This window comes from Manduca sexta, chromosome 14 (assembly GCF_014839805.1).
Source record: "Manduca sexta isolate Smith_Timp_Sample1 chromosome 14, JHU_Msex_v1.0, whole genome shotgun sequence".
Classification (NCBI taxonomy): Eukaryota; Metazoa; Arthropoda; class Insecta; order Lepidoptera; family Sphingidae; genus Manduca; species Manduca sexta.
This window is the reverse complement of record NC_051128.1, coordinates 8887560-8900750: the sequence shown is the minus strand read 5'-3', so window position 1 is coordinate 8900750 and position 13191 is coordinate 8887560. Positions and strand designations below refer to the sequence as shown.

General features: G+C 33.3%; 4 protein-coding genes across 4 annotated transcripts; 2 read left to right on the top strand and 2 right to left on the bottom strand.

Moving 5' to 3' along the window:
• Positions 1–1078: 1078 nt before the first annotated feature.
• LOC115445197 (PRKR-interacting protein 1 homolog) lies at positions 1079–2946 on the bottom strand. The gene is made up of 3 exons (XM_030171392.2): positions 2719–2946; positions 2463–2642; positions 1079–1421 (listed from the first exon to the last, which is right to left on the bottom strand). The coding sequence occupies exons 1-3, from the start codon at positions 2815–2817 to the stop codon at positions 1137–1139; spliced, it is 564 nt and encodes a 187-aa protein (XP_030027252.1). The 5' UTR covers positions 2818–2946; the 3' UTR covers positions 1079–1136.
• A 127-nt stretch (positions 2947–3073) lies between these two features.
• On the top strand, positions 3074–8568 carry LOC115445195 (enolase). Its single transcript, XM_030171390.2, has 8 exons — positions 3074–3302; positions 3656–3755; positions 4360–4554; positions 5006–5258; positions 5373–5569; positions 5811–6059; positions 7631–7782; positions 8052–8568. Exons 2-8 carry the CDS (start codon positions 3684–3686, stop codon positions 8233–8235), a joined length of 1302 nt encoding a protein of 433 aa, XP_030027250.1. The 5' UTR covers positions 3074–3302; positions 3656–3683; the 3' UTR covers positions 8236–8568.
• Positions 8569–9519: 951 nt separating this feature from the next.
• Positions 9520–11500, top strand: LOC115445196. Its single transcript, XM_030171391.2, has 5 exons — positions 9520–9907; positions 10035–10185; positions 10674–10816; positions 10897–11082; positions 11156–11500. The coding sequence occupies exons 1-5, from the start codon at positions 9715–9717 to the stop codon at positions 11335–11337; spliced, it is 855 nt and encodes a 284-aa protein (XP_030027251.1). The 5' UTR covers positions 9520–9714; the 3' UTR covers positions 11338–11500.
• A 297-nt stretch (positions 11501–11797) lies between these two features.
• On the bottom strand, positions 11798–12735 carry LOC115445198 (translation initiation factor IF-2). Its single transcript, XM_030171393.2, has 2 exons — positions 12258–12735; positions 11798–12163 (listed from the first exon to the last, which is right to left on the bottom strand). The coding sequence occupies exons 1-2, from the start codon at positions 12384–12386 to the stop codon at positions 12032–12034; spliced, it is 261 nt and encodes an 86-aa protein (XP_030027253.2). The 5' UTR covers positions 12387–12735; the 3' UTR covers positions 11798–12031.
• Positions 12736–13191: the final 456 nt, after the last annotated feature.

Genomic DNA, 13191 nt, shown 5'->3' with positions numbered 1-13191 from the left:
AATCCTTGGGTAAGCAATGACTAAACTGATTTTTATAAAATGAATAGTTATTTCACACGTTTGCTTTGAAATCATTAGATCTGCAAGATTAAAAGTACTTATTTGATTCCTAAATACTAGCATAAAATTTAATTTAATGCTAGTACTTAGGAATCAAATAAGTACTTTAAGTTTTAGTATATAATAATAATAATAATATCAGCCCTGTATTATATACTTGCCCACTGCTGAGCACGGGCCTCCTCTACTACAGAGAGGGATTAGGACTTAGTCCACCACGCTGGCCTAGTGCGGATTGGTAGACTTCACACACCTTCGAAATTCCTATAGAGAACTTCTCAGATGTGCAGGTTTCCTCACGATGTTTTCCTTCACCATTAAAGCGAACGATATATTCACAAAGAATACACACATGATTTTTAGAAAAGTCAGAGGTGTGTGCCCTTGGGATTTGAACCTGCGGACATTCGTCTTCGCAGTCCGTTCCACACCCAACTAGGCTATCGCCGCTTTAGTATATATTAGTAACATATTATCGAGAATAAAAGCATACAAAAAACTTGCTGTGCTAGTAACATAAGTATTGATTTATTGCAAATTGACCTCAGGTGTGAACACTTGTTTTCCAGCAAAAGTAATTTATGCACAATTGATATTTCTTGATATGTTTTATTACTTCCAGATTTCTCATAATACCCTGTTGCAAGCGCAATAGTAGCGATAATAGCGTGGAAGGGTATACTGCCAGTTGGGGCCGCATGGCTGCGTCATACCACAATAATGAAAGTTACTCTGTCTCTATAACTTCTATGCCTCCTTATTTCTTTGTTAATGAGCTAAGCTACGATAGTTATTCAGCTTCTCTATAATAGTTAATAGTATGTATTGTTTTCAATGCATAGTAAGTATCCCGTTTATAAGTTCATATTATTTTTTTATGTCTCCCTTTTTTATAATTTTCATTGTTAAATAATTTCTGGAAAATTATTTTATTTAAATTCTGAGTACAAAACATAGAATAAGATGTTATTAGAAATGAAACCCAATAATTGATTATAATTTAAATAAAAAAATAATATAATTTGAGCTTAGTATTTATTTTAACAACTTTCTTATTACATGTATTATTAACAAGTTTACTCATTTAGTTTGTTTCTGTTTTCTTCAGTTACCGTGTTGTCTTCACTGCTGTCATTCTGTGAATCCTTAGTGGAGTCTTTCAAAGCATCATTATCTTCTTCCCCACTGCTGCTATCCGATTGTGATGATGCAGTTTCTTTATTATCAGTCTTTGGTTTTTTTCCTTTTAATTTTGCATTTCGTTTTTTCTTCAACCTTTTGGCCCTTTTCTTTGCTGTTCTCTCTTCGGCTTGTCTTCTGTTTTGCTCTATTTTTCTGTGATATTCATCATCTAATTTTTCCTGTATAAAAATACAAAATCTTAAGATATATTCTTAATATCAAAAGCTTATTTTATATAACATACCGTCATTGGATTTTAGAACTCAATCTGTAATGCATAAGCATCAATGGTTAAGATAAACAATGGTAATTATTTTTTTCATAACAATCTAAGCTAGTAGGGGACAGGTTTAAAATTAAAGCACAAATAGATTAACTATTTAATAAGTTCAAAATTTATTTAAATCTTTTGCCCAATTTGTGTCTGGTTTTTTAAAACTACTTAACTGAGTACCCTATGGCTTGATATTCATTTGGTTTATAAGTTCATGAAATTCTTTTCACATTTTAATTATTACACTGTCCAGTCCAGGACATCAATATTGTTGAATATTGAAGACTGGGACATTTTATTTTCTGCAAAGTAAATTGCAGTGGAATTTACAATTAATGCTTGAAGATGAATCTTCATGTTTTAGATGGATATTGTAAATTGTATATTGCTATTAAAATATTGGGTGCAAGGGCATAGTCAGCTTTAAATTGGTAGAGGAGGGTGTTATCTCTAATTTTAATAGATGTGACTATCGTTAAGTTTTGTTACTTAGTTTGTTGATATACAGGGTGTTTTTTCAAAGTGTAGGCAATTTTTTACAGGTGGTTCAGAATCTGTAGTATAGACTGTTCATGAAATAAACAGTCTATACTAAGTCCCTAAAAAACAAATTATTGTTCATATTTAGTAAAATGTAAAAATATTGTAACAAAATGTTTTTCCCAAAATAGCATTACTATTGCTCTGTTGGCATTTTAAAACTAGAATAAGGAATTTGACAACCTCATCCTTTTTTGAACTCAGGAAAAAATACATAGCCTATAAGTTATAACCATCTCACAAAAAAGATGAATCAATAAACACGTCATTTTCAAAATTGAGCTACTACGCGCGATGATTGAATGGAACATAAAATGGATATATACATACACAGGGTGCTAGTCATTACCCTCCATTATGGCGTAGTCAGGTAAAAAGTCATATTTTATATTACAATATTGTGTACCTTTTCACTTTTTTCTTGTATAAACTTTTGCCTAGCGTATTCTTTTCTTCTCAAATGTCGATAAACATGGAATTCCCCGGAACCTGCGCCAGCGCTCGATCCCATTACATTTCTTACAAAATCAGGCGGAGGAGCCAATGATTTTGATTTTGGTGGCTCTGGTAGCACCACCGGTTTATCCTGGAACCAAATATCTTGTAAGTTTGATAGAGGAATTCTATTTACACTTTGATAACATAACTTAAGTCCCACTCACTGGATTTTTCATAAGTTTTTCGAGCTTTAATCTCTGTAGATCGGTTGCATTTTTTATAACTATAGGTTTTTTTTCGTCTTTAGATTCTGTATCAGACATTTGGTGTGTGAAATGAGTAGCAAATACTGCGTTTAAAACTTAGATAATAGATTAAAATTTGTAAACACTACATACAAATAAATAGAAGTGGCGAAATTATTTGTCAAAATTATTCATGTCAGATTTTTTTTTTATATTTTCATAGCCCTGGATACATGTCTTGCAGCCGAAAACTGAATTATACTTTTTAGTACATTGTTGTATGACCATGAACTAAAAACTAGCGTAAACAACAAGTCGTGAACATCTCATACTTGTTTGAAAATCTAATAATAAAAGAGTACCGATTGTTTTTTGTGACTGAATAATTATGATCGATATAATGTCGATGGCATATCGACTGCAAAAGGTAATCACTAATTTCACCTTGTGAAGGTCAAATATAGCTGTCGCACCAATCGGCTGATTGCAGAGTGCCGCAGTTCGGTAAATAAGTTACGGCAAAGCTGTGGTGAACGCACTTCAAAAGCCGGAATTTTATTCAGGTTAGTAAAATTTTACATTTACCGACTTTAATATAAATAACTATTTACACATTATCTTTGCCGAAACAAACTTTAGACTTAGTCTAAAAGATGTATACGTAAGTTTTCTCCAAATAAAACAATAAGCTTTTTTATAGAATACAACTTTGCAAATATGTTTAATTTTGATTGATAATTGTAATAGTAGATTTTATTTAGGTTTAACATAAATTTGACATGCGGTTAGTGGAAAAATATGCACAATAGTTTTAATTGAAACAAATTACGGGTAGTGCCAACAACCTACATTTGACCTTGCCGGTTTTATAGCCTATTTTCAATTCAGTTTTTTTTAAATACTATTAATATTTCAGTAATAGATTACTATCGTCAATATCTAAAATGCCGATCAAGTCCATCAAGGCGCGCCAGATCTTCGACTCTCGCGGTAACCCCACAGTGGAAGTCGACTTGGTAAGACTCATCAAATATTATTTATCTATTACCTACCTTTCCCGTTGCCGTTTTGTTTCATACGTATATGGGTAAACTTGACACACCCTTTATCTCAATAAATATTATTTTTTTTTAATCATTCTTACAGTTTTATTTATTGTATCTCATTTTAGTATGATGTCTCATTGTATAATATTAGGGCTAGGGTTAAATTATTTATTACTGAAATTTGCCTCTGTGGCATAACTAGCATATGTCACACATCACATAGTGCTTGAGGTACTGATTTAAATTTATGTACTATCACATTGAATGAGTTAATGTATTGAGATTCATACTGCCAAATCTTATACATTTTCAGTTTACTATTACCATGGTTATACAATTTACTATTCAAAGTTTACTTGTGCTCCATATTCATCCTACTGTATTTTAGTACCAAATATGATAACCACATCTACAAATTCCAAAAAAAAAATTACTTTAACAAAACCTTAACATATTTACATTATGTAAAAATTCGTTCCAGACATACTGATTAGAATAATGTTACATTTTGTTAATATTTACAATTTATATAACTCATTTTATCAAAAAAATTAATAGTACTTTTATTTTTCAGGTCACAGAACTTGGTCTTTTCCGTGCTGCGGTGCCATCAGGAGCTTCCACTGGTGTCCACGAGGCACTGGAGCTCAGGGACAATGTCAAGGGAGAGTACCATGGCAAGGGTGTGCTAACTGCTATCAAGAACATCAATGAGATCATCGCTCCTGAACTCCTCAAGCAAAACCTTGAAGTAACTCAACAGAAGGAGGTTGGTACATAAATAAAAAATATTAATCCATAAACTTGAGACATTTATAAGAAGTGCAATATAATTTAAGCTTATTAATTGTTGTGTATAAGCTATGACCAGTACCTATTTGAGAATACTTATTGATAGTTGCAAAGTAAAATCCAATATCAATGAATAAATTTTAGAAGCTGCAATTAGGGGCTTAACTGTATTACAACTACTTATGGATAAAATATGTTTAATTTGAAGAATATTTTTTTTTTATTAGGGTGATGTTTTTTAATATTCAATTGCATCAATAGAATTTTTAGTAGACATAATTTGTTTTGTTTTTCTTGACCTCTGGTATTCAGGTGATAAGAATGTTTGTTTGAGTTTATGATAAATTGAGATAACAGTACAATAAATATAAGATTTTTATGTTATTTTATGTTTTAACATTTCAATATGTTACATATCTTATACACAGATTGACCAGTTCATGCTGCAGTTGGATGGCACTGAAAACAAATCCAAATTTGGTGCCAATGCTATCCTGGGTGTATCCTTGGCTGTAGCCAAGGCTGGTGCTGCCAAGAAAGGAGTACCACTGTACAAGCATTTGGCCGATCTGGCTGGAAACAGTAACATTGTATTGCCAGTTCCAGCGTTCAATGTTATTAATGGTGGTTCCCATGCTGGCAATAAGTTGGCTATGCAAGAGTTCATGATTTTGCCCACAGGTAAATTTATTTCCTGTGTAATATAATAAGTGGTATATATATTTTTAACAGTTTCTGTAAGCAAAAACCTGAAGTAAGACCTTTCCATTCTACAATTTGTTGCTTCATTTTCAGGTGCATCATCATTCAGCGAGGCTATGCGCATGGGTTCTGAAGTGTACCATCACTTGAAGAAGATTATTAAGGAGAAGTTTGGTTTGGACTCCACCGCTGTTGGTGATGAAGGTGGTTTCGCCCCCAACATCCAGAACAACAAAGATGCTCTCTATCTCATCCAGGATGCTATCCAGTCAGCTGGCTACACAGGCAAAGTAAGTGACTTGTTTTCATTAGCAATTAATTAATGTTTGACAGAATATAGCTCTACCTTAAAAACTTACATTTGCCGTTAATAAAAAAATGGTCGCTCACATCCATAGAAATTTGTTTCAAAAAGAACTATGGAAAGTTCTTTACTAATTACTTCAAAACAATGTCATATTAAAAAATATAAAATGTAACTGTATTCAATAATACAATTAAGAGCTTATTAATAGTTTGAAAAAATTACAGATCGACATCGCTATGGATGTAGCTGCGTCTGAATTCTTCAAGAACGGATCATACGATCTTGACTTCAAGAACCCTAAATCAAACCCTGCAGACTACCTTTCCTCTGAGAAGCTTGCGGAGGTGTACCTTGACTTTATCAAGGACTTCCCCATGGTGTCTATTGAGGACCCCTTCGACCAGGACGACTGGGCCGCGTGGGCGAGCCTGACAGCTCGCACTCCCATCCAAATTGTTGGCGACGATCTTACGGTTAGTATATTATATACTGGATTTTTCATAGAATATATTTTGCTTGCTAAGGTGAGTCATTTTATAGGATCAAACATTTTTCTTCTTACTCCTTTTAAATTTTCTTTACCCATTTCCGCATTTTCATCAAATTTCATCTAAATTGGTTAATGACACATAACATATTACCTAACAGGTATTAAAAAATTGATAGTCATTATCAATTAAATATATTTATTGTATTGTTTGCGTTTATTTTTATTTATTGCTTTGATTAACTCCATAAATGGTTCTTACTACCAATTGAGTTCATTTATATTTTTTTTTCGATATTCTTAACGAAATACTATGACTGTATGATCCTAAGAGGAGTACTGATAGTGTAGATGCCTAGGTAACATAACTGTAAAAATATTATAAACTAGTTTCCGCCCGCAGCTTCGCCCGCGTGGATTTCGGGTTTCAAAAATGGAGAAGGTGCTCAATTTGTCGGGATGTTTTTTTAATTTATGGTGGTATGCAGTTGGTCCGATTGTCCGGTCAGGGTCTGATGATGGGATCCTGGTGAAATCGAAGGAACTTTTAACCATTAAGGTTGCACACGAAATGACGGAAGCTTAAAAAATGGAGTAACTTCTCCCGTTTTCCCAACATTTTCCATCACTGCTATGCTCCTATTAATTGTAGCGTGATGAAAAGTATACTATAACCAGCTCAGGAGTATGAAAAATAATTGTACCAAGTTAAGTTAAAATCCGTCGAGTAGTTTTTGTTTCTATAACGGTTATACAGACAGACACAAAAATTTTACTAATTGTATTTTTGGCATCAGTATCGATCCCTAATCACCCCCAGTTATTTTGGAAATATATTTCATGTACAGAATTGACCTCTCTACAGATTTATTATAAGTATAGATATGCATAAGTAGCTCAAAAATTGTCCATAACGAAAACATGCATTTTAAAGTAAAACAAAAGAAATAATATCGTGAGGTCAACCAAATAACTAATGATATATTAAATTTTGTGACTGTTCAATTTAGTCGGGTCCGCGATATCACTTTTGTTGAGTTTCAGAACGCGACATTACATTATTATATTCTGTGCTCCAACGCACACTGCTTTGATGTTAGGAACACACCTACATTGCTTAGACAACAGTGAATTTTATACAATAGCAATAAAGCTCAAATTGACTCTACGTATTAGTTAGAAAACGTTTGTATGGGAAATAGAAAAATGCTGTTTTGAGGATTTTCCCGGCAATTATTCGAATTTTTCTCACCTTTTTAAACCTTCCCTAGACCTCCACGAATAATTCAAGACCAAGATAAGATAAATCCGTTCAGCCGTTCTCGAGTTTTAGCGAGACTAACGAACAGCAATTCATTTTTATATATATAGATTATAGAATTTTCACCTCTATTTACCCTTCTCATCACATTAATAGCTGTTATTGATTAATAATTTAACGGGCTAGACTGAGGTCTCGGTTACGATCCCAAGGCATGCACATTGTAGTTTTTAAAAGTTTGAGTTAAATTGCAATAGTTTTTTAATACATTCACATACATCTAATTTGTATGACAGGTAACAAATCCGAAGCGCATTGCCACCGCTGTGGAGAAGAAAGCGTGCAACTGTCTGCTGTTGAAGGTGAACCAAATCGGCAGCGTCACCGAGTCTATCGACGCTCATTTGCTGGCCAAGAAGAATGGATGGGGCACCATGGTATCCCACAGGTCAGAAACTATAATTACTCTTTATTATTCTCTTGTATTTTAATATATTACTCTAGGGCAATGTTATAAGTTATAAAACGTACGTATTAAAAAAAATATTTCGTGATTTTGCTACTTTGTAACACAGGCTTTATGGATACATGGGTGAAAAACATACTAATAATCCATCTATTTTGTGTGACTAGAGTTCCTTTATTATGTGAAATACAAAAATTAAACAAGACAATGTTACTTCTAATATATAAATAATATTATTTTTCTAATTTTAGATCTGGTGAGACTGAAGACACTTTCATTGCTGATTTAGTTGTGGGTCTTTCAACTGGTCAGATTAAGACTGGCGCGCCGTGCCGCTCCGAGCGTCTCGCAAAATACAACCAGATCTTACGTATCGAGGAGGAACTCGGTGCTGCCGCCAAATACGCGGGCAAGAACTTCCGCAGCCCCGTCTAAACAATAATATAAATTGCTATAAAGACTACGTCATAGCATTCAGGATTTGCAAACCTTACTTTGATACAATTTTGTATTGCATTTCTACAATCAAACTAATAGTTAAACAGAAATAAAATAACGATACATTTGTTAGGAATGACGTTATATTAAAGCACAATAGAAATTATTTGCTGTCAGCATTAGTACTCCTAAGAAATTCAAGGCTGTAGTGTATGTATATGTGTTGAATGTATGAAATTATTTATTTATAAGTTAAGGTTTATTTTAAATTTGAAATCACACATATTGTATCCGAAAAAGTTCATTAAAAGTATTAAAATATAAAGCGTTTATAATTTTTTGTATAATGTTTTTAATGAATATCGTGCCACTCATAGACGTATCTAAGTGCACAACTGCATCAATTAGATCATGAACATATTTTAGCATTAAATCATTGCCCTTATGTTCTAATTGTGGATAGTGTATTTTATTTGGAATTATTATATGATACTAAATGGGAAACCTAGTTACAACATAATAATATGTGGTCCTGGGATTCATTTCCAAATCGTGTAATTTTATAAACGAACATGTTTCGAATAGAAAATACACGCAAGTTACTTATGATTGGAATTTGTAAGCAAAATAAATGAGCGCATGCCTGCTTTTGATTTTTACATCTCCTAAGATCCATTACAATGTGTGGGGTTGATTAAACATAAGTACTTAGGTATTTTTTGTATCATAGAGGTTTTCAAATCTTTTTTAACGACTAGTCTCAGGCAGGCTTATGGTTGGTTTTAATAATTTACGAGTTGCTCTCTCTATCATACCATGGGTAAAAATTAATCCATATAATTAACCTGCACCTTTACTCACGTCGTTACGGAGAATGGTGGAATTTTATAATTTGCACAACGATCCAAAATCGAACCCACATTCTCAATTACTTGGGTAAGTGAATACTCGAGTCTTTAAAAAACGTCGCCAAAAAAGAGGCATCGAAAATTTTTTCGCCCAGGGCGCTAAAATTTCTGTATGTAGTAAAATTTCTGTAGTTCTGTATGTACTTTTTGACATCAACCTCCCACGCACATATTTACGATCCATTTGCATATTATAGAATATCTAATCTAAAACTTTAAAAAACGAGACATTTAAGAGTCTAATATGAAGAATTGTAGATCTCGCTCGATATTCATAATATTTTCGCACTAAGTATAATTTCCCTTATGACGTCAGATTACCTACCCACCACGCAGAGGCCACGTGCGTTAACGTCACCTCGCAACTGGCTTACTAGAAACCGGATAGTTCATGACCGAGGCGCATGCGAATGTTCGCCGCATGAACACCTATCTATAAAGTCCGGTAATAAAGAACTTGGTCATAATATAAACAAAGACCTCATTAGTCTCGATAGTTTAAGCGGGATTGCATGCATTTGTACAAAATTATATCTTCTGTGACAAAATAAATACTATTCTTAATAAAATGTCTGATACAAAATCGGAACTTCGTATAGTTACATATATGTGTCCAACACATCCAGTTCAACTGTATGAATTAATACAGGAATTACTGGAAGAGACCCTTGACTGTTATACCACGCTGCAATATGAGTCCCGCAGCCCGGGACCATTACCCGATCGTCCGGATCCCTTCAGCACGGACAAAGTGGATTTAGGTAAGTTTATTTACCTTAAAGTTTCAACATAAAATTAATTACCTTTGTGGTTTGCTATAATAGGTATTTTATCTATATTCACTCCATTGTAATCGCACCTGCCTATATTGTTTATTATTATCTACAGCCTTCATGACTGCATCTGCATACATGAAACTACGTGATAAGAAAATTACCTGTGCGGAGTTACTGCCAATAACTCCAGTATTCGCTCATCAAATGAACGTAGAAAATAAGCCTGGCTACTTCTCCGACATAATAATACACAGCGATAAAAAGTACGGACTTTACCTCTTACTAAATTATTTTAAAGTACTTATCTAAGCAAGTATATAATAATAAGTAGTTATAGATGCTTACTGAAATGCATACCTACCGAAATGATTTAAACAGGGGGACGTATTAAGGTGCGGACCACAGGGGCCCGTCGGCCTCATAATGTTGCCGAACTATTGGAGTTTTTTTTAAGCCTTTATGATTCATAGTCATCACAAGCTGATATATACTTGGCCTAGTACAGAAAAAAAATTACATCGCAGCTATATTTTACTGTTAGTACTTACTTAGTAGAAATAATAATATAACTTTGTTTTCATTTCAAACTTTGTCACATCCGAATTTATAAAACAGTGATAAAAATATGTATTATCAGGCATGTCATTGACTTGCGATAAGAATGAGTACTTCTATTATTCTACAATTAGCTTCCAGACGACTAATATTGTTTTATCGAAACTTCCTTTACCATTAACGTGTGTTATTGCAGGGCCCACAACGTGAACACGTTACTAGACCTGCGTGGGTGTACTTTCGCGTACAGCGACAATGAATCTTGGAGTGCCAGTAAAATTGTGCTGAAAACTTTAAAAGAAAAGGGCGAAAATGCATCGTTTTTTGGATCATTGTTAAGTATGTGAAATAAAATAAGTAAGTACGTAATCTATAATATGTTTTGGGTACTTAATTGTTGATTCTTTTGATATTTTCAGGATCTGGTTCCCATTTAGCATCTGCTCAAATGGTATTGTCTAAACAAGCAGAATGGGCAGCCATTGACTCAACAACTCTATTATATTCAAAGAAATTTTTGTATGATGGTGGAAAAGATATAATCACATTGGAAACCTTAGGTCCTCTTCCACCATATCCCATTGTAGTAAACGCAAAGTTACCAGGTACTTACCTAATTTTATTATTATGATTAACATGAAGAAAAAAACTTAATACCCATTCTAAAATTATTTGCAGCTCAAATTAAAGAAGAAATAACTAATGCACTTTTGGGATTGGTCAAAGACACAGAGTGGAAAAGGAAATTTGCTCCATTTGGTGTGATAAAATTTGTAAGAAACAGTGATGTCGCTTATGATGGGGCGATTGCACAGATGTGGGCCAGCCAAAGCGAGAAACTCAATGTTAGGTATTATTAGATTGCTTCTTATCATTTCATTACTGTATATCATCTATATTCTTTATGTGGATTATACTCCTAAATAAAGCACTGATTAGTTCTAAGCTATAAAAACATGTGTTGTTAATGTCTCCTATTTTTAATAGAAAACTGTTAATAAAAGTTTTCATAAAAACTGCAAATTTTATTTTATTATGAACAGTCTGTATCCAACTTAATTTTTTTCACTCTGTAAGACAACATTCAATGTCACAACTTGTTTGTTTCTCTTAGTAGATTCTGCAAGCATACTGCGTGGTATTGAAATAACACCTGTGGCATGTTGCCGTTTCTTAGTTGGCTTGGTTGGAATTCTTGACATATCAGATTCCTGTAATAATCATCTACATTAGAAATCCTAATTATGTGTAAATAAATGTATGTGATGGAATACCTATTGAAGCTAAATCTTAATGTAATAGTTTATTACTGAAACAAAATTTAAAATACGAAATAATTTAATATATGCCATTCACAGGCATTTCTCTACATACACTGAAAATAACTATAAATATTTACTAAGACAACAATAACATTAAAGAGTTCAAAGTGTGTACATTAAGTTAATATCAGCAACATCACATACAGTAAATCAAACACAGAACTAAGTAAATACTGCAATCATTATTCAAGTTCTACGTGAATAATGCATCTACAATTTTTAAGCTGAAGGACTACACAATTCCGCCTCCATTGATGTGATCAATCTCTTCATCTGATAGTGGTTGTCTCCTGTACCGCAATGGCAGGTCAATGTCGGGGATGGCTCCGGTGCTCATGGAAGCAGCTGGTTGAGCTTGGGCCGCCTGTAAAAAAGTCAAAACATTCCATATTAAAACGTAATTATTGAACATATTTTGTAACTTGAATGAAAGATTGGATTTTCGAATAATTACGCACTGCGGGGGCAGATGCGGGAGCAGCGGCGGCAGGTGCTGCGGCAGCAGGCGCACCACCAGAATGGCCAACGCCGCCCTTGCGGAATTTTATTACAGGAACTCGGGAAAGAACGTGAGTAATCCGGACCATATTTGTAACAATGGGGTGAAACTGGTATTTGCAAAATAAATTTATATGCGACCAAGACTTAGAGACTATTTCGTTTAAAATTTTCTACTGATTTTTCTAAATGTTGACAATTTTAATTTGACAAATTCTTTTAATCAGATGTTTTATGTGTGACCAAGATTTTTTTAAAAAAAGAATAAATATATAGGCTTGTAAAAATAAGAAAATTAGACCAAAGGAATAAACTAATTGTCTAAATGTAGGTAGCTACACAAAAGTAATATTTCTCAAACCCAATCTCACTCAGATCGTAATCAATTCTATTTAGGTAGGTTCCTAGGTATTTGCCACTCTGTAAATAGGTTACAAACAACCGTTACATAATATTTTATTTAGTACGTATATATAGAAACACTCTCTGTTGCTAAAAATCGTAATTGTTTAATTTAAAAGAATTTATACTATTCGATTTTAAATGAATGTTTAAATAATCAAAATATGCTAACGATAAAATACTATGCAATATCGATATACTTGCGAAAAATACGCATATCGATCAATTATTTTATATTCATATATGCGTATGTGCCTGGCGTCGCCTGTAGGTACATAGTGTTGGTAAATTAGGAGAATTCCCCACAAATAAGTGCTGATTTATACGTGATAGCGGAAATTTAGGAAAAATACGGTTACATGAATAAATTAAATACGTGGGCGCAAAATTTGGGATTCAAGGTGCATGCCTTTTGAAGGGAAAAAATTTACTTAATTGATTGAAAAATAGGCGTATTTTATGCCAACACAGCAATTTTTAACAATGAAAATT

Bases quoted from the DNA above. Each gene is read 5' to 3' on its own strand.
- LOC115445197 (XM_030171392.2), bottom strand. From the start codon at position 2,817: ATGTCTGATACAGAATCTAAAGACGAAAAAAAACCTATAGTTATAAAA. The intron at 2,643-2,718 runs GTGAGTGGGACT...ATTTGGTTCCAG, and splicing joins AAAAACTTATGAAAAATCCA to GATAAACCGGTGGTGCTACC. The intron at 1,422-2,462 runs GTACACAATATT...ATTTTTATACAG, and splicing joins TACAAGAAAAAAGTGAAAAG to GAAAAATTAGATGATGAATA.
- LOC115445195 (XM_030171390.2), top strand. From the start codon at position 3,684: ATGCCGATCAAGTCCATCAAGGCGCGCCAGATCTTCGACTCTCGCGGT. The intron at 4,555-5,005 runs GTTGGTACATAA...TCTTATACACAG, and splicing joins AAGTAACTCAACAGAAGGAG to ATTGACCAGTTCATGCTGCA. The intron at 5,570-5,810 runs GTAAGTGACTTG...AAAAAATTACAG, and splicing joins CAGCTGGCTACACAGGCAAA to ATCGACATCGCTATGGATGT.
- LOC115445196 (XM_030171391.2), top strand. From the start codon at position 9,715: ATGTCTGATACAAAATCGGAACTTCGTATAGTTACATATATGTGTCCA. The intron at 9,908-10,034 runs GTAAGTTTATTT...TATTATCTACAG, and splicing joins CACGGACAAAGTGGATTTAG to CCTTCATGACTGCATCTGCA. The intron at 10,186-10,673 runs GTACGGACTTTA...GTGTTATTGCAG, and splicing joins ATAATACACAGCGATAAAAA to GGCCCACAACGTGAACACGT.
- LOC115445198 (XM_030171393.2), bottom strand. From the start codon at position 12,386: ATGGTCCGGATTACTCACGTTCTTTCCCGAGTTCCTGTAATAAAATTC. The intron at 12,164-12,257 runs GTGCGTAATTAT...ACTTTTTTACAG, and splicing joins CTCCCGCATCTGCCCCCGCA to GCGGCCCAAGCTCAACCAGC.